The sequence below is a fragment of the Budorcas taxicolor genome, chromosome 13 (genome assembly GCF_023091745.1).
Source record: "Budorcas taxicolor isolate Tak-1 chromosome 13, Takin1.1, whole genome shotgun sequence".
NCBI lineage: Eukaryota > Metazoa > Chordata > Mammalia > Artiodactyla > Bovidae > Budorcas > Budorcas taxicolor.
Genome location: NC_068922.1, coordinates 66545228 through 66564341, shown reverse-complemented (window position 1 = coordinate 66564341; position 19114 = coordinate 66545228). Strand labels below are relative to the sequence as shown.

The 19114-nt window shown below is 41.5% G+C and overlaps 1 protein-coding gene across 1 annotated transcript in view; it reads right to left on the bottom strand.

Annotated features, from left to right (window-relative positions):
* Positions 1-19114, bottom strand: part of CTNNBL1 (catenin beta like 1) — a 160887-nt gene that overhangs the window by 98963 nt on the left and 42810 nt on the right. The window contains exons 4-5 of the mRNA XM_052650500.1: positions 14338-14477; positions 3892-3989 (exon numbers count right to left, since the gene is read on the bottom strand). Coding sequence (XP_052506460.1) covers positions 3892-3989; positions 14338-14477 — 238 coding nt within the window. The remainder of the gene's footprint in view (positions 1-3891; positions 3990-14337; positions 14478-19114) is intronic.

The window sequence follows — 19114 nt, the reverse complement described above, 5'->3', positions numbered from 1 at the left end:
TCCCTCTACACTTTTGGGTCTACCGCCTTCATGACTATTTTTTTGGACCTGTGACTAACTCTGAAACTAAAAACAAATTCTTCTTAGGGATGAAAGCATCAGCTACAGCAACACTAGCCTTGGAAATCGTGACTGTCTTAAGTCTGACGTTTTCTGATAAGTCATTGGGTATTTCCGCTTGTTAGCATATCTGCCAAACAATATTCCACCAGATTCTACCGAGACAAAGTTCAGGGGCAAAATCAGTCGTATTTTTCCACTTGTGCAGAGATGGTAGATACAAGAGAAAAGGACGGAATAAGAAAAGGACAGATGAGCGGAGATGAGAGGGTTTGAAGGATTCTTTTTCTATCTTCCACAATCTGCCAACAAGGTTTCTTGAGTCTGACTGGGGTTTTTCTACCTACTATGAGTTCTGGAAATTTCATTTTTAAAAAACAATAATAAACCCTCTCCCCAACCCCTACATACACACCCACTGAATCTTGACCAAGCAATAAGTTTTGAAAATGCACATGGTAATATGGTTATAATGCAAACTTAGGCCTGCTGCAACCTATTTCATATATAGACCTACTACTGTTATTCCCACTTTACAGAAGAAGGAGCTGAGTACAGAGAGGTTACGTAACTTTTCCAAGGTTACACAGCTGGTAAGTGACAAAGCACCACTCTGGCCCCTCCCCTGCTGGGAAGCACATCTCAGGAAAGACAAGCTTATAACAAGATGTCTATAAGCCAATGTGATGAGTGCTGGGATGTACCAAGTAGTAGAGGAACACAAATTCTGCTGAGGTGATGAGTCTGAAATAAGACTCAGGAGAGATGAGGTTTAAGTGAGGCTTTAAAGGATGAATAGGAGTATTCCAAATAGCCCAGGGGAAGACAGGCTTGCCAAGCTGAAGGCAGATGTGAGCAAAGACATGGGATTGCCAAGTGCATGGGAAATTTTGGGGACTAGTAAGTGGGGAAATGACTGTAATTTAATCACGACTCTCAAGGAGTCTTCTTTAGAGAGGCATGCCAGAAGAACTGCCATCAAAGCAAACAGTCTTGCGTTTCCACTCTTCAGAAAAAAATCTGTTTTCTAGGCTACCAAGTCAACTTGTTACAAAGCACAAATATTCGCCTCTGTGTAAGTAATAGCAGTGGATGTAAACCAAATTTTAAACCCTGAAGATCCCTGAGAATGCCAGGACCGCACTCTCTCCCTACAAATGTGCTATTCTATTGCCTAGGACCTCCAACTGGGAAAAAGACCAAGGCAATAACTGCAAACTGCACATCACAATAAATCCTGCTATATGCCCTCTAGCCTCCGCTCGTGCAATTCCAGGCCTCCGATATTGGCCCCAAATTAAAACTACGAGGACAACTCAACCCTTATAATATGAGAATATTTATCAAACTTCTTCCTGAATGCAGCACAAAGGTAGGAAAACACAGATGAAGACCACCTACCAGTTCTGCTGTCTGACATTTACTGATGGCTCCTGACTGGCTGCAGATCAGCAAATAATATATGGGAGTCTAGAAATGTTCACTTGTTTGTGATTCATGCCAGTCCCACCAGTATAAAGCTGTAAGAGTCAAAACTTTAAAATAATATAATAAAACAGAAACTAAACAAAACAAACAGAAAACCCCGTACAGCAGCTACTTAATGGTTCCCCAGACTGAGGATGAACTGTTTCTTCCGAAACAAACAATAAAATCTGCAAGATCCAGCTTTTGTTGGTGGGCCTGGCAACACAGAAGACAAAAAGGGGGCTTTTGTGTGAACTGCTGTTTCTAGGTCCGTTTTACAGGCAGCAGACCAGCTAGCTGATCCTCTTTCATCTCCTCTATTCACACAGGCAAAGGATGATAATTAAAATCGGTCCAGGGACCAGGCAGGAAGGCTCATTCAGGGCCACTGCAATTAACCTCTGGAAGGCAAGACTACACAAATGACACTGTGGGGACATGGAAAAGGAGCAAGTGCCACAGCCTTCCTTCAGATGCTCCTCCAAACAAAAGACACCCTGATGCCGTCCTTTTCTTTCTGCACGGCGGTTCAAAGGAAAAATAAAGGTCCTGGATTCGACAAAAGTGGCAGTTCGCTCCAGGAAGGAGCTTGAAAGAAAAATGGCCATAGAAATTTTCATCATACTCAGTCACAAATGGCCCTGCTGGACTCCAGCCTCTCTCTCTGTAAGAGACAGTCCTCCATATCCAGTGGGTTCACAACCCCTTCATTCACACCAAATGCCAGCTGCGAGCATGGCACATGGGAAATTTCTCATGTCAAGAAGCTTGAAAAAGAAGGGTGAGGAGGGGCTGGGCAGTGTAGCAATGGGGGTCTCAGAATCATCTGGGGTCCCAGCCCCAGCCATTCTAATTCAGCAGGTCTTGGATGGGGCCAGAAAGTAGCCTAACCAAGCACCCCAGGTGCTTCTAATCCAAGGAGCTATACCGATCTTTGATGAACTCTGCACACTGCAACAAAACCAGTGCTTAGGGCTTCCCTGGTGGCTCAGTGGTAAAGAATACCCCTGCCAATGCAGGAGACGTGGGTTTTGATCCCTGATCTGAGAGGATCCCACGTGACACAGAGCAACTAAGTCTGTGTGCCAGAACTGCTGAGCCTGAGCTCTAGAGCCCAGGAACTGCAACTGCTGACCCCATGGGCTAGGGAACCCAAAACAAGAAAAGTCACTGCAATGAGAAGCCTGAGCACCGCAACTAGAGCGTAGCCCCCACTCTCCACAACCAGAGACAAGCTTGCGCAGCAATGGAGAACCCAGCACAGTAAAAAATAAGTAGATAAATAAACTTATTATAAAAAAAACACCCCCAAAACAAAACCAAAAACCCTGTACTTACTAACATTCTTAACCAGAGAGAAAAGATCAGACAGTAGAAGAGAAGAGAAATGACGGAAACTTGAGGAGAGAGATAGCTTGATGGGTTAGATAAGAGGTCCATAGGTGGTATCAGGCTAAGAGGCTGGATTGGCCCTGCCACTGGCCCTCTGGTCAGCGAGGGAAGCTGATGCCATGGGCCAGGATGGCAGAGGGGACTGCAACATGCGGGAGCTCATCTCTGCTATTACAGGGGCTAGCTGAGTGACGCGGGGGAAGGCTTCACTTCTGCCGCTGGGTTTCCTCATGGGTAGAGTGGGCTGATGAGACTACATCGGTTCACCTCACATATAAACTCTTGCAAGTGGCTGCTGCCTGGAGTAACAGCTGAGGAAGGCTCTGAAGCCTTGCCTAGGTTCAAAAAAACGGGACACAGAAATCAGCTGACCCTGACTTCTGCAGTCAAGGGCTGCTACTTGGGCCGGGGTAAGCTAGAAAGTTTGTTCTTGCTTTTAACGTTCTCTGATTCCCTATCTGCAAAACAAGTAATAATGATACCAGCACTTGGGAGTACAAAGCCTAGAGCCGAGAGCAGAAAAGAAACTCTTTTCCTCAAAAGCTCCTTGTAAAAGAGGTCAGAAGCAGCACGGTGAGGGTGGGCGAGCCAGAACTGGAGTCAAAGAGAACAGAGGTTCAAATCCCAGCCGTGTGACCATAGGCAGGTTTTGTCTCTCAAAGCCTCAGCTCCATGGCTGTAAGTGGGAATAGGAGCAGTAACACCCTTCTGAGGGGACACGGTGAAGACCAAATAAAGTGTAAAGGCCTGCCTACAGCAGATAGTCAATAAACGCCAGGATTCTATACCCCCTGCCCTAATACAGTTCCAAAGAATAAGATACCCCAAGGTTGCATTCTCCTTTCATATTCTTATTCAGTCCAGCCTTGCCACAGAGCTCTCTCTCCCTGACACCACACACAGAGACAATGGTGGGGATGGTGTGGACACCATTCACCCACGTGCAAAACCCCAGAGGGCCACGCAACTTACCAGAGCATCAGTGAGCACTTCCGCTCCTTCTTCACTCTCGTGGAGGGTGTCTATGTCTGTTAATTCCTGAAGCAAATCAACCACCGCTATGGACACATGTGAAGAACATTAAGGGTAACACGCACATATGAAAACCCTGCTGCTGCTGCTAAGTCGCTTCAGTCATGTCCAACTCTGTGCGACCCCATAGACGGGGGCCCACTGTCTCCGGGATTCTCCAGGCAAGAACACTGGAGTGGGCTGCCATTTCCTTCTTCAATGCATGAAAGTGAAAAGCAAAAGTGAAGTCGCTCAGTCGTGCCCGACTCTTAGTGACCCCGTGGACTGCAGCCTACCAGGCTCCTCCGTCCATGGGATTTTCCAGGCAAGAGTAGTACCGGAGTGGGGTGCCATTGCCTTCTCCAATGAAAACCCTAGTGACATTCTATTAAAATATTTGGCTCCCAGCCAATTCCTGGTCAACTGCTTCACCACCGTTTACCTTTAATACACTCTAGTTTTATAAACATCTCTTCAACAAGGTTCTAATCACAGTGGCTGTTCAATAAATGTTGGTAACTGCTTCACTCAGGCTCTTTCCCTTATGCTGCCTTCCTGGCAACTTATTCCATAGGTTCACTACATCTTCATAAATTTCATAGCTTCAAGTAGATCACTTGGGTGGTCGCTTTTCCAGTGAGAAATAGGCCAACACCGTTAACCTTACCTCATAATTTAAATTCTTCGAACTGAGTAAGTAAAATCTTAACTACCTTGTACACTTTACCTTCAAAGACAGTAATGATTTTTTCTGAGATTAGATGGCTGGTGTTCACCAAGGAGTCTTCAGAAATCAGGGCATGACAAACAGATTTAGATTGTAGAGGGAAGGATTTATGTTGGACTGTGCTAGACTCCACCAACCTCCCTTACCCTTAAATACACTTCTGCTTTGAACACAAAAGGAAAGTAAACAACAATGATTACGGACTAGGCAAAAAGAGAAAGAGGGGGACACGTAAGAGAAAGGACACACAAAGAAGAGAATACAGGAGCTATGTTTGGTAACTGGTAAACTGGTAGCCTGACCTAAGGGCTTCCCTAGTAGCTCAGTGGTAAAGAATCCACCTGAAAAGAGACCCGAGTTTCATCCCGAGGTCAGAAGATCCCCTGGAGGAGGAAATGGCAACACATTCCAATATTCTTGCCTGGGAAATCCCATGGACAGAGGATCCTGGCAGCTACAGTTCATGGGGTCTCAAACAGTTGGAAATGACTTAGTGACTAAACAACAAGAAGCCCGAACTAAACTAAGTTTCCCATACATACAGACATACAGACATACAGACACACACACACACCACTTGCTGTCAGTCAGCATCTCCTGAATGCTTAAGCACTGTGATAGAGACAAAGGCAAATCCATTCACTCTGGGCCTCAGTTTCCTCCTCAATAAAACGAGGAAGTTAAGGTAATTAAAGACATTTAAACAATTATACAGGCTTCTCTAGTGGCTGAGATGGTAAAGAATCTGCCTGCAATGTGGGAGCCCTGGATTCAATCCCTGGGCTGGGAAGATCCCCTGGAGAAAGGAATAGCTACCCACTCCAGTATCTTTGCCTGGAGAATTTCATGGACAGAGGAGCCTGGCAAGCTACAGTCCATGGGATCACAAAGAGTCGGGCACAACTGAGTGACTAACACTTTCACTTTCAAACCATTATATACCATAGGCGATTATCAATGTGTAACAAATGAGGAATACAGACAACCTGAACTGCAGACATCCTAAAAATATGGAGCAATCAAATTGAACTGGGACAGATTTGCTAGAAGAAGACTGGTCAGAAAAGAGGCAACTAAAAAGATGAGGGCAGGTAAACTGGAAAGCAAAACATCAGGAATACAGGCAGAGAGATTAGAATGTAAGAGGGTCTATGAAGGAGAGAAGAAAGAGGATTAGGAAAGCAAGGAGGGGAGAAAATTATAACTAGAATCATATGAAGAAAATAATGTCTTGGAAGAGTAACCTAGTAGCTATGTGCAGGAAGCACTAAATAGCACTGTGAGGGTTGGGAGTGGGCAGACGTGGGGTGCGGGGCAAAGTCAAGCCTGAAGGAGCAAAACCTGTTCTGAAGCTACCACACACACAAGAGTCCAGAAGACGATGAAGGTCTTATCAGGGCAGGGCAGTTTCAATACAAACTGGAAAAGAAAAAGATAATAAGAAAGATATAGGACCTATTAACAAGAATGACAGGACTTGCTCACTGCCAACTGATGCTACAGATATTTTATGATACCTTTTGCTAAAAGAAAAATTATTCAAAGCTTTGTTTTTATCTATAACTGACAAATTGGCCATCACGAATAAGCTTTCTGTGTTTTATTCTCTTGCACATTAAAGTAATATTTGTGCAAAACATGGGTGTGCTATGAAACTCAATGTATATGAAAAGAGAAAAGGTCTCTGGACAAAATTCCTTCTTGCTTATACAGTATTTACTAACAAAGTAACTAGTAAGCTTTTGACTTAAAAGACCAGGTATCATAACTGACATATAGTAAACCAAAATACATAAACTGAATTAATTTTTTTTAAATGGCCTAATCAAACTAACCTCTAGAAATGCTGAGCATTAGGAATTAATAGTTCTCCCTTTCTAAACACTGCAGTAGACACCATCATAATCACTAGCATTTTTAAAAAGTCATCATTATGCCAAATAAGCACTGTGCTGCTCAGTTCTCACAATGGCATGATCCCTATTTTACAGACAGGAAAGTGAAAGCTCAGAGTGGTTAAGTAACGTACCTAAAGGTCACTGCAACAGTAAGGGAGAATGCTAGGTTCCAATGATTCCAAAAACAGTATCGCTGCCACTACTCTTCATATTAATGCAGAGGGGAATATACACCAGCTTTAACTACAACTAAATTCTAGCTAATGACCCTACTATAATAACAGAGAAAAGGACTGTCATTTATTTCCATCATAAATTATTAAAGTTCCAGGAAAAAGGACAAAATGCTGACAACACCCCCGTCATTCTCATCTAAAAAGCTCCCATACTGATTCTCTTGAACAGTTTTTACACATGAGATGTAAAAATATTATTTATCCATCTGTATATTTAATAAGCATGACGACATTTCATCCATCCGTCCATCCACCCACGGTGGAGTCAAATGTCTATAGGACAAGGATGTGAACCAGGCATGCAATAGCTACTATCTTTACATTCCCAACGTCATGCCTCACTAAGTACTTACTAACCTGATATGTGACGATTATTAATTAAACATTAACCTCAAAAAACATGTGGGATATATGTGAAAAAACAGACAAAGAGTCACAGCAAACTCAAGGATGGGGCCATATCATATTTATCTTTGCTTCCTATTTTTAGTGAACCAAATTATCGCCAAATTATTAATACTATGCAATCTCGCTCAAGCTTCTTTATTTCCGTATAGCTTATTTGCCTCATCTGAATAAGGTGGTAATGATCTCTGCCCAGCCTATCTCACCCAGTAACTATAAGGAATAAATGACATCATGAAGGTCAAAGGGCAATTAAATCAAAGTACTGAGAAAACAAGAAAGCACTATAGTAAACGTTGTTAGTCAATTCTTCCCACAGAAGGGTCACACCTTCACTATTGCCTTCATTTTTTCTAAAACTTCTAAAATCTAAAATTTAAGCTAACAACAACACGATCCTCCCTTTTTGGGTTACACTGGGTTGAAAATCTAATTTTATATTTCAGCTATGCCACAGAAACTCAGATTGATCAAGTTCTTTTTCGGCCTCTAAAGTTTTATGGGACAGGCAGTTATCATATTTTTCTTTGATTATTCTTATACCATGCTCACAAATGGGTCACAGTAAGCCTGGAGAAAAAAGGAAAAGAAAATTTGATAATGGTGGTGGTTTTATATAGGAACAGAATAAATATCTAACTCTTATCAAGAGCAGCTATTTCTTATAATGGTCCAGTGGATATCTCCTTGCCTACATTCCTGCCTCAGTTGAGAAATCAAACAAGAAACAAGTTACCAGCTACCAGGTCTGGCAAACAACTCAGCAATTCTAGCACTAACTGATTTTATGTAAATTCTCAACTTTCACCAAATAGCATTTCAGCAAGGCAGTAAATGAGTCCATAATTGTAATCGACTCCTGAGTAATATAATATGACCCATAGATGGGAGGTCATTTGAGGACCAGAAAGAAGAATAAGAAGCAAAACTAAAGACAGACAGATGAACTCTCAATCTTGATGAGAAAATTCAGCATGGTCTGCCACCCAGCCAGCATTTTTTCACAAGCAGACTCTGGGCATGGGTGATAGGTTTTTCCACTGTAGTTACAATTTCATTTCACAAGGTAAAAGGCTCTCCCATCAGTGTAATAGGAAAACAGAGAGCCTATCTCTCTGTGAATTACTAAAACACAGTTTGTGACAGCCTATTCTGCCAAGTCAGGTAGAAAGGCCACCCCATTCACTCCCTCAGCACCTGCCCACTACGGGGGCAATAAACCAGTATAATAAGAAGTGAAGTAGAAAAGACCAGCTGGGCACAAAATGGTCCACAACCCAATGGCTTTTTACAAAAAGAGGGGTGTTGGTTTTTAGTTTTGGGTTCTAGATACTTGTTTTTGGCCTGATCTCATGGAGAGTCTTAGGGCAGAAACAGAGCATTAATTTCATTAATCTCCAATGAAATATGGCCATAGGAACAAAATTATTTAAAAAAAAAAGATAAAGAGGAATAAAATATATTAAGCAGATGCCTGAAAAAAGTCATTTCAAAAACGTGTCTTAAGAAAAATGACCAGTCTAGAGTCACAGTAAATAACTGATTTAATGGAACAAATCTGGGTGGGGTTTTTTTTTTTTAAGTCTTTTTAAAATTTTATTCCTAGGACAATGCTTAGATATAGCTCAACTAATGCAGATGAATTTCTAAACAGACAAAATGGTCTTTTCCTCCTTTTCTAGCAGTTGAAAGAGAACTACCTAGAATGAATCTAGACCCTTAATTTTATCCCAATCCTTAATCAAAATAACATGAGTGGGGGAAAGGCTCTCATTCTGCATTTACTAGGTACCCAATAAATGTTAGTGGGCACTACCACAGCACAGGGGAAATGTCCCAAGCAGGCCACAACCACCCTAACCCTCCAAAGACATGGAATTCACCTAAAACTCATAAGAAGATCAAAAGTTACATTAACAGATGCTTTTTCTAGACCGCCATTTTGGTACTTTTCATCTAATCTGATTTATTTCAGAGTGTATTGAAACAGCTCCAAAAAATGAGTGTTCGGTTTATCAGTAGAGATTATCAGGGAAGTTGGACTATCAATGAGAAAAAGAAGTAAATTCTTTTCCATGTAATTTTGATTCTAGAAATATCAAGATGAGAATAGCTCCCAGCAAAACAACAGCTTGAGACACAGAAGTCTTGTTAGACACTGCTTGCAGGATAGTACTGGAGCAATAACCAACTCCCTTCCAGTCCAACTAGAAGAAAGTCCTGAGGAGGTGCAAACCCTTCCCAGCCCTATTCCTGCTCATCAGCATGGGGGCTCAAACACGAGGCACTCCTTGTACACACCCTCTGGGATAATACGGTATGTCACAGTCACAGACTCAGACTGCTAAAGTTCAACAATCCCTGCTGGTCTTTATATTAAAAAAAAACAAAAACAAAAACCCACCTGCTCTTTATTTTCCAGTTCCCACAGCAATTTTTCACAAAATCCAACAGGACAACTTCACTCAAGTTTCCTGGCTTACTAGGGTCTGAGAAAACTAAGCAGTAATGTGGAAAAAAATAGTGCTAACAACCACTCCCTATTTCAGACAAAGTAGCACTGCCCCATCAGCACCAATAATCCACTCTGCAACTAACAAAACGAAACCCCCCTTCCTGCGCAGGAGCACACAACCCACCGTACTGATGCCCTGAGTCAACAGTACAATGTGTGCTGAGTGCTACGTGGCTGCAGTCATGTCCGACTCTTTGCGACCTCGTGGGCCGTAGCCCGCCAGGCTCCTCTGTCGGTGATGTTCTCCAGGCAAGAATATTGGAGTGGGTTGCCATGCCCTCCTCCAGGGGATCTTCCTGATTCAAGGATGGAACCCACATCTCTATGTCTTCTCCATTGGCAAGTGGGTTCTTAACCACTAGCACCACCTGAGAAGTTCACTCAGAAGTACAATGAGACCTCATTTTTCTGAATCACAAATGGGTAAAGAGAAAGCAGATTTGAAAAAAAATTTTTTTTTGGTTTAGATTACTCAGCAGTTTTTAAATTAAAGAAGAGTGTATGTAGATGGGGGCAGTTGTCATGACTCTAAAAATAAATAAAGCCATGGACCTGATATCCATGTAAGTCTGAGGTGACTACACGGGGACATCAGCTCCCAGCACGTGAGGAATGGCAATCTCCATTGCCAAGGTAGACACTGTAAAAATACACTTGAAACGCATCCTAATCCCTAATCTATCAAAAGCTTATGCATCTCCAACGCCCAGTTCTCTAATCACTGCCAAGCCAGAGACGATGTGTGTTTTTTCAGAACTCCAGTGGTATTTTCTGTGCAAAACACTCCAAGGGTACTTACCACACAGCAAGGGAAGTGTTTTTGCTATCAACTGGAGTTATTATTTCTTGCCACCCTAATAGCACCCAACAGGGCTTATCATACAAAGAAGGAACCCAGTAAATGGCATGATCTGCCATAGGACTTTAGAAAGGATTCCACTGACTCGTCCCTCAAGTTGAGAACACAGCAGATGACATGCAAAAATCAGATATTTATGGATTTTGTGCCTAGATATTTTTTTTTCTTTTGGTGATAGCAGCAGAGGTAGCCATCATCTGGGGTTCTATCTTCCTCTTGTTTCAGTCCTTCTCGTTCCTTTAGGTGAATTGAGTAAACCTGGGCCACAGAACTGATTGTTTAGCACTACATTAAAAAATACTGATATCTTTAAATGTACCTTTGATTTCATTTTTCGGTAGAAACACTCCAAAAGGTTCACCAAAAAGGGCTCTAAACATGTTTAAATGATTTACTTTAAAGGAAAATTTGTTTTTAAAAGCCCGATTTCTGAAAGGCAACAGCTGTTGGATCCCACCTCGTGTTTCCTCCTAATGCATCCAGAGTGACTCTTCAATACTGCGTGAGGGGTGTGCCCTTCCTCTCCCCCACACCCCCAGAGGTGCTCTTCACAGACCAGAATTCCTCTCCGCAGCCAACTGACGGCTGAGCTCCAGCCTCTCAAGGCGGGGAGATGAGGCCCAGGAGCGCTGACAAGCCCTCCCCAGCAGCAGTGATGCAGAGCGCCAGAATAAACTCTGAAGCAGCTTCTCACGGTTGAAAGGACGAGGCACAAGCTGTTTTCTCACATCCTCTGCCTCTTAAGGTTACAACAGACCAGCCTCTGATCCAATTAAAATCCCTATAGTTTATGTTTTCGCAGAAAAGGACAAAGCAAAAATGACCTGTGCTTGCTGGGAACATAACAAGCCATGTATGGCTGTGGTTGATAAATGAAGAGTTAAAAAAGATTAAAAATTTAAGTCATGACTGCCATGAAATTGTTTATTCATGGTAAGGTGTTTTGGGCAGTTACAGCTGTACAACAGTAAGTTGTTAACAACCGTTTCCTAAAGGAAAATTTCCATGATAGATCACAGATAAGACAAGAAACAGAGTGCAAAGCCACTGGGAGATCAACGCTCCAACAGACTGAGAATGTGTTAGATGCAAGTCAAGAGGGCTGACCCTTCCCTGAAACCACACTCAAGAAAAATGGTACTAGGAGGAGGATGACATTTACCCTAGTTGCTGCATCTGATTAAAACTAGGTAATTTTAAAAATTTCAAGTGCACTTTAAATTTGATGTAGGGCGTAATTAAAAAATCAGATTTAAAAAAATATCATTAGGGCAGCAGGGTGAAGGTTAGCAGCAAGAGGGGAAAACCAGTTTAGCTTTGAGAAAACAGGAGGGAAATGACAGTCTGTCGAAGTTATTACAGGGGGACTTGGTTTTGTTTTGTTTTTTCTTTTTAAAGACCAGAACTTAACAACTTGGAACATCTGTGCCCTTGCCTTTCCCAAGTATGCCATGTCGAGCACACTTCTTGCGTCAGTCTTCTCCCCAGCAGGAACCAGGCTGGTGAATCAGCAAAATGTCAGTATTTTCAGAAAGCTGCCACTATTATTTTGAGTTGGCAGGAATAGAAAAAAGAAATCAGAGTTGTGTTTCCAGAAACAAAAACAGGTGACGGCTGTATCAATACACAAGGTAATGGGTGACACTGCAACTCTGTCAGGGATGTAGTGAATTGTACAGGGAAAGACTCAGGGTGCAGTAGAAGAGGACCCTGGCCTGGAAACCAGGGGCTTGGAGTGCCAGCCTCTACCGCAACAGCCAGTGGTTCAACATCTGGACCTCAGGCATATTACTGACTAAACAAATAAGGCTCTGGACGAAGTCATCTCTAAAGTCCATTTGGATTCTGAAATCTACCCTTCTGTAGTTAAGCTGAAATGTGAAGTAACAATTAGAACTCTTGGTTTCTAATTCTGGGAGGGCCAGTTACCTTAAATAGGTATCCTGAAGTCCAGTATCCTAAACAGGACTTATGCTAGATATCCACTATGTTTACTGACGGATGCTGCTTGAGCATCACTGCAGCCTGCGGTTCCAGGGGGTTGAGCACAGTGCCTGATAAGCACTCAGAGCCATGCTTCTCAAATGAATTCACGAGACCCATATTGAGCTCACCCAAAATAAGCTAACTGACTGGGGTTCTCGTACCACCCAGAACCACCCAGTGAAACCTGGGGAATAATCGCATCAATCCGGATACTGACAGAGAGATTCTCCAGACTGTCGAACATTGCATGAAGTATCAGAAACGGCTTAAGATCACCCTTCAAGAAGCCTGAGTTAAAATTATTCACTGATTTATTTCTATGAGAATTATCAGGCAGGAAAGAACCTAGTCAGACATGCTCTCAGGAGAGAGATTACCAGAAAGATGAAAATAACATGAAGCAGCAGCAGATCTCCCATGAATATCACTCAAGCAGGCTAACTACATTTGTCTCTTACCTTCGGAAATCTGGATTCAAACAGAACAACTACTGGAAAAGAATTTGCTTTAATGACCATGACCACGACCACAGGCACATCAAAAACCTTTTCCACTAAAGCGGTTTTGAATCTGATAACAAAGACAAAGTATAGAAAGGTTTTGGAAGTCATGATTCAGCTTCAGTTAAAAGCAACATTTACTAAATACCTACTAAGTATCAGAAATTGCTTAGCACTCATATGAACTCCTTTAATCCTCTCAACAACACTGAAAGGCAAATGTTTATACACACACACACACACACACAGATAGGACATGAGTTTGAGCAAACTCAGAGAAACAATGAAGGATAGGGAAGCCTGGAGAGCATCAGTTCACGGGGTCTCAAAGAGTCAGACAGACTGAGCAACTGAACAACACAGAGGAGCCTGGTGGGCTACAGCCCAGAAGGTCACAAAGATTCAGACACGACAGTGAGCACACACACACACATATATATATTTTTAAACGCCATCCATGAATATACACAGTATCATACCCACAGAACAGTCTATAGCATTTAAGTCTTGAAAACAAACTGAGAAACTAAATTCACAATGTTTAGATCCTTCAATGATTTAATAATGTTCTATGCCCTTAAGACTGTTAGACCTTAAGGCACCCAAATCTGGTTATGTCCCAGTGACATAACTCATCTACTTTTGCAGACGAGAATACTAAGGGCTGGGGGTGGGCGGGAGGGCACCAAATTTCATACTAGAAATAAAGCTGGGAGTCAAACCTAGATTGCCTATTTATGTCTAATGCTCAGTTAACAAACATTAACTGTCATGTGCACTCAGTCCTTTTTAGAGGAACTGGGAATATAGCAGTAGACAAAGTAGATAAAAATCCCTGTCTTCCTGGACAATAAATGTGAAACTAAAGGAAGGTTCATGGTCTCCTCTAGGCTCGGCTCCACTGGACCATCTGTTAACAAAATGATGTCTAGATCAACAGATGCAAATCCTGTCTGGTCTTGCCTATATAATGGGCTCCCAAATCAAGATCCTGAAAAATTAATGCTGTTAATATAGAACAGATACATCACGATGAATTCTAATACTAATAACAGCAAATAGGACAATTAAGGGTTGCCCAAGATTTATTAGTAGATTAAAAACCAGACTTCCAAATGAGTAAAAAGCAGCGTGTGTTTCAAGAAGGGAGATAATTAGAATGGAAATAGACCACCAGACGTGACAGCAGACATCAGCAGAGACAAACAGGAGAGGAGAGCAAACAGTGCTCCCCCACCACATCCATCCGCCTTCCTACTGAGGACAGATCTGAAAGGATATCTGTATTATCATGTCCAAGCAGCCCGAGAAGAGACTGAACAGCATTCAGCTCTACCAGAAGGTGGTATAGGTCTGGCATGGTGGCCACCACGTGCATCTCCTGAATGATGTCATTGAGGTCCAGCTCGGATTCCATAAACCTAGGAAGGGAAAACAAGACAGTGTCATTGCAGGGGGAGGGGTACAATCAGTAGTGAGGAACAGACAGCAACATAATCCAGACAGAGAGACAATCTGTCAAAGCATCTTCAACAGACCAACCAAGAAGAATGCTCATCCAAACATCACAGTGTCACACAATTTCCTTGGGAAATCGATTTCCTCATTACAAAAATCAATTTTGGATTCAGATCTCGTTACAGGGTTCCCCTTACCCTTGCAGTCACACCCCTTTCAGAGGCTCTGAAAGCATTCTGCCGCATTCAGTGATCTATCTGCCCACCAGTTCTGTGGATTAGTTACCATTACTCCTTGGAATGGCAATTCACTTTGTTGCCCTGAAGGTAGTCATCTTGCTAATCCAGAAAGGACTTCTCTTTCCTGTCACTTCAGATCAAGGGCCAATTATCCCCCTTATCCAAAGGAAAATACAGATTCTGCTACCATCCAGAAATACCTTCCCCTCCCCAGCCCCTTTCCAATGAGCTGAGGAAGAACATCCCAAAGTAAAAGCAGGTAAAGTCTGGCATTCTGTAACCCCATACCTTAAGTAGCATAATACTTCACTCACATTTCCACACCTATACCTTTCAGCCAACCAACCCCACGGCACTAAGACAGAACTGCTTTGCATTCAGCCCTGCATGCCCTTCCCAAGTGTCTGACATTGAAGAAATGCCCACTAAGCCTTTGATGAGCAGGACAGGAAAGTTTGTTCTGAGAAGACAATGAGGAATCCATGTAGAGCAACTGAACAATACCTGACTGAGAGGAATCAGTGGTTAAACAGACTCTGGAGCCAGACAGCCTGGCTCTGAACCTCACTAACCCACTTACTTAGCCTCTCTATGCCTCAGTTTCTTTATCTGTATAATAAATGGAATAATAAAGTTACCTATCTCACAGGCTACTGTAAAAAGTTAATGAACAAACACACATAAAGCACTTAAAAATGTTTGCTGTGCAAAAAGCACAATGTGTTTGCTCTCATTTCCATTACTACAATTATTATTTATAATATGTCTACCTTCCCTTCTAGGATGTAAGCTGCTTAAAAACAGGAATTATAAGAATGGATACATGTATATGCATGGCTGAGTCCCTTTGTTGTTCACCTGAAACCATCACAACATTGTTAATCAGCTATCCTCCAATACAAAATAAAGAGTTTAATAAAAAATAAATACAACACACCAAATAAACCAGAAATTAGATCTTTTGTCTCTACATATCCATAGATGCCTGCTAAAGAAAAGGAACACAAGCAGGGATTCTTGAAGTCATTTGACTCATCAACTAACAGATACCAAGGAGCTGGGCAAACACCCTCTCTCCAGAACTCGGGAGACTGTGCAAGAACAAAATCTAGAGACTATCATTTTTAAAAACATGTCCCTATTTTATACAATATCTTACCACTGATTCTCTCCATTACTATTTTTAACCATAACATTTATATATATTTTTTTCTGATGATAAAACATTACTTTTCATAAAAAACTGGGGAAAGATAAGCACTCAAAAAGTAAACAGAGATCTTAAAAACGGCCAAAATGAAGAAAAGTAAACAGAAATCATCTATAACCTTATTAACCAGAAATAACCACTGATAATACTCTGGTAAGTTTAAGTCATTGTTCTCAACTCTTGGCCTTCCCCCTACCCAAAAGTAGCCTACATAGTATACAGTTCTAAGTACAATTTTTGCTTATTGTTGTCAGCAGAGGCTGAACAATTCCTCTTATCGTTAAATACTCCACAACAGGAAAAGTCAGTGTCCAGCACACCTCCCAGGTCCTTCTTCTCCCAGGGCAAAATCCCACACTGAGCACAGCATCGCCTCTACTGAGCCCAGACAAGACTTCAGAATCCTTCTCAACACAGAGTTTCAATGATACCAAATGATACTAAGATACATGTGTTCATAGTTTTGTGTTAAGATAACTCCCAGGAAGGAAAAGTACCAAGCCAAAGAGTATGTATAACTTAACAGGTTTTGATATATCCTGCCAGAAAGGTACCAACAGTGTATAAGTTTGTTTCCCCTCATCCTCTTCAAAAAAAGTATTATCTATTTAAAATCTCCAATTTGAGATGGGAAATGCAGCTTTTTAAAATTTTGCATTTCTGATACCACAATGGTTAAAATTCAATTACTGTTTACTAGCTACTGTATTTCTTCTTTGCCCATTTTTCTATCAGGGTGTTCATCTTATTTATTGATTTATAAGTACTCTATATATTAAAGAAATTAATCTCTGTCATACATTGCAAAAAAAAAAAAAGAGAAAAATATTTGCCCTTTAATTTGTATATTGTGCTTTTTGACATAAAGGTTTTTAATTAGGGAAATTTTTGCCTCACGAATTCTATTTTACATGTATTCTGAGCAAGGTTTTCTCTATGCTAAGATCAGATATATTTTATGGTGTACTTTTATGTTTATACATTTTTAAATGTTTAAGAGTAATAAAACTAAGATTTATTTCAGAGTATAATATAGGGCAAAGATCTAACTTTATTTCTGCAAATGTCTGGCCCATTGCCCCAGTACCATAATCTATCTTTTTATCCACAGATTTGAAGAAATGCCACCTCTATCATACACTAAATTTTAATGCATACTCTAATCTGTTTATGGGCTTTTCACTCCATTTCATTGATTTGTCTGCAAATTCCTGAGCCAGGACCACACTTCCATAGTGTTACAGTATATTTTATGTCTGTTACTGCAAAACACTCCCATACTAGCCTTCTTTTTAAATGCTCCCTGTCTGTCCTCAACTGTTTACTATTCCAAGTAAATTTTAAAATTATTTTTGTCAAGGCCCCCTGATACCACTTTTTCTAAAAAAGTCTCCTTCCACAGTGCTTACAAACAGATTACCTTTTAAATCACTAGCTCCCCATCACTTCAAGTGTGGAAGCCAAATCAGAATCATGACTTGGAAGAGCTGGTGCAGAATTCAAATATTCTATAGGGCAGTAGATCTATATAATCTTTGAATCTAATGGGCTCAGCAAACCTCTAAGGCTTCTTTGCCTTAAGTGGGTAATTTAAAAAAAAAATCCGATTTCTTGAGAGTAACTTGACAAAAGATTTTTACAGCTCACCAGGAAGGATTAGCAAGGGAGACTGGGCAGCAACTAGTAATAAACAAATCATGCTGAATACAAGGAAGCGATCGGGGACGTGAGTGATAATCAATGATTGAATGTCAGCCTGGAGAGAGGCTTCTGGTGGTACCCTTCAGGGCTCCATCCTTAAGTCTGTTTAAGTATTTTACTGTTATGTTTTGACCCACGACTCAGGTGAAGATACATAAAAGGCAAACTTAACAAATGTCATATAACACAAAGCTTACAGTGAACACAGCAGCTGACAGAATCAATTCAGAAAGTTCCTGACAGGCAATGATGACAGGCCAAATCTCACAGGAGGAAAATTACCTAGGATCCACATGGAGAATGCACTGAACCAAAAGGCAAGAATACATGGACCAGGAAAGACAGTATAATAAGTGGAAAAAAGTGAAAGTCACTCAGTCGTGTCCAACTCTGCAATCCCATGGATTGTAGTCCACCAGGCTCCTCTGTCGATAGTAAGTGGACATGTGTGGAAAGGACTTGATGATTTTAGGTCAACAGTAATCACAATACAAATCAGACCATGAGACAGCTCTGCCAGGACACAGACTACTTCTCAGTCCTCTCTGCACACCTAGCACTGGACACACTCCCTGTCCACTGCACAAACTCCGAAGGTGCCTGTCAAAGGGACAAGTGGAAAACTGCTGCCTCAAATGCTCCCGTGGTTTTAGGCTGCTTAAAAGAAGACAACAAGATAGAGTTATGCTGACTAGATGGCCTAAAAGTTTGTGACATCTGTTATGGGAATCTACTTTGTGAGGGATGAAAGTGAAAGTGAAAGTCGCTCAGTCACATCCAACTCTTTGCGACCCCATGGACTACACAGTCCATGGAATTCTCCAGGCCAGAATACTGGAGTGGAGTTATGGAAACTAAATAACTTGGGGGAGCAACTGAAATCATAAGGAGTGGGATCTGTTAAAACTCTTTTTCATTCTGAGTTGAAATCTTAAGAATCAGAGCTGCCAAATGATGAAATAGGTTTCTTTGTAAAGTTATACCCTTGTCACTGGGGGTAATTAATAAAGGGTGATATTTTAAAAAATCAATAATTAGAAGGGAGAAATAGACCTGTACTTTCCAGTCCCTTCCAACTTTGAAATTCCTCTTTCAAATATGCAATCCTAACCAAGTATCTTTAAGTTCAGAAACAGAAAATTATCAAAACAAAATAAAACCAGCAGAAAGTCAACTGTGAACAGGGATATAGCATAAAAATACCACTGGGGTCCCGTGTTACAAGAGTTGCGTGATATGGTGAGAAATGCCTGGACCTGGGAATGAGATTGACCTGGGTCACATCCAGCCTGTGTAACCATTAGCAGTTTGTTACTTCTTTGGAAGGAATGATGCTAAAGCTGAAACTCCAGTACTTTGGCCACCTCATGCGAAAAGTTGACTCATTGGAAAAGACTTTGATGCTGGGAGGGATTGGAGGCAGGAGGAGAAGGGGACGACAGAGGATGAG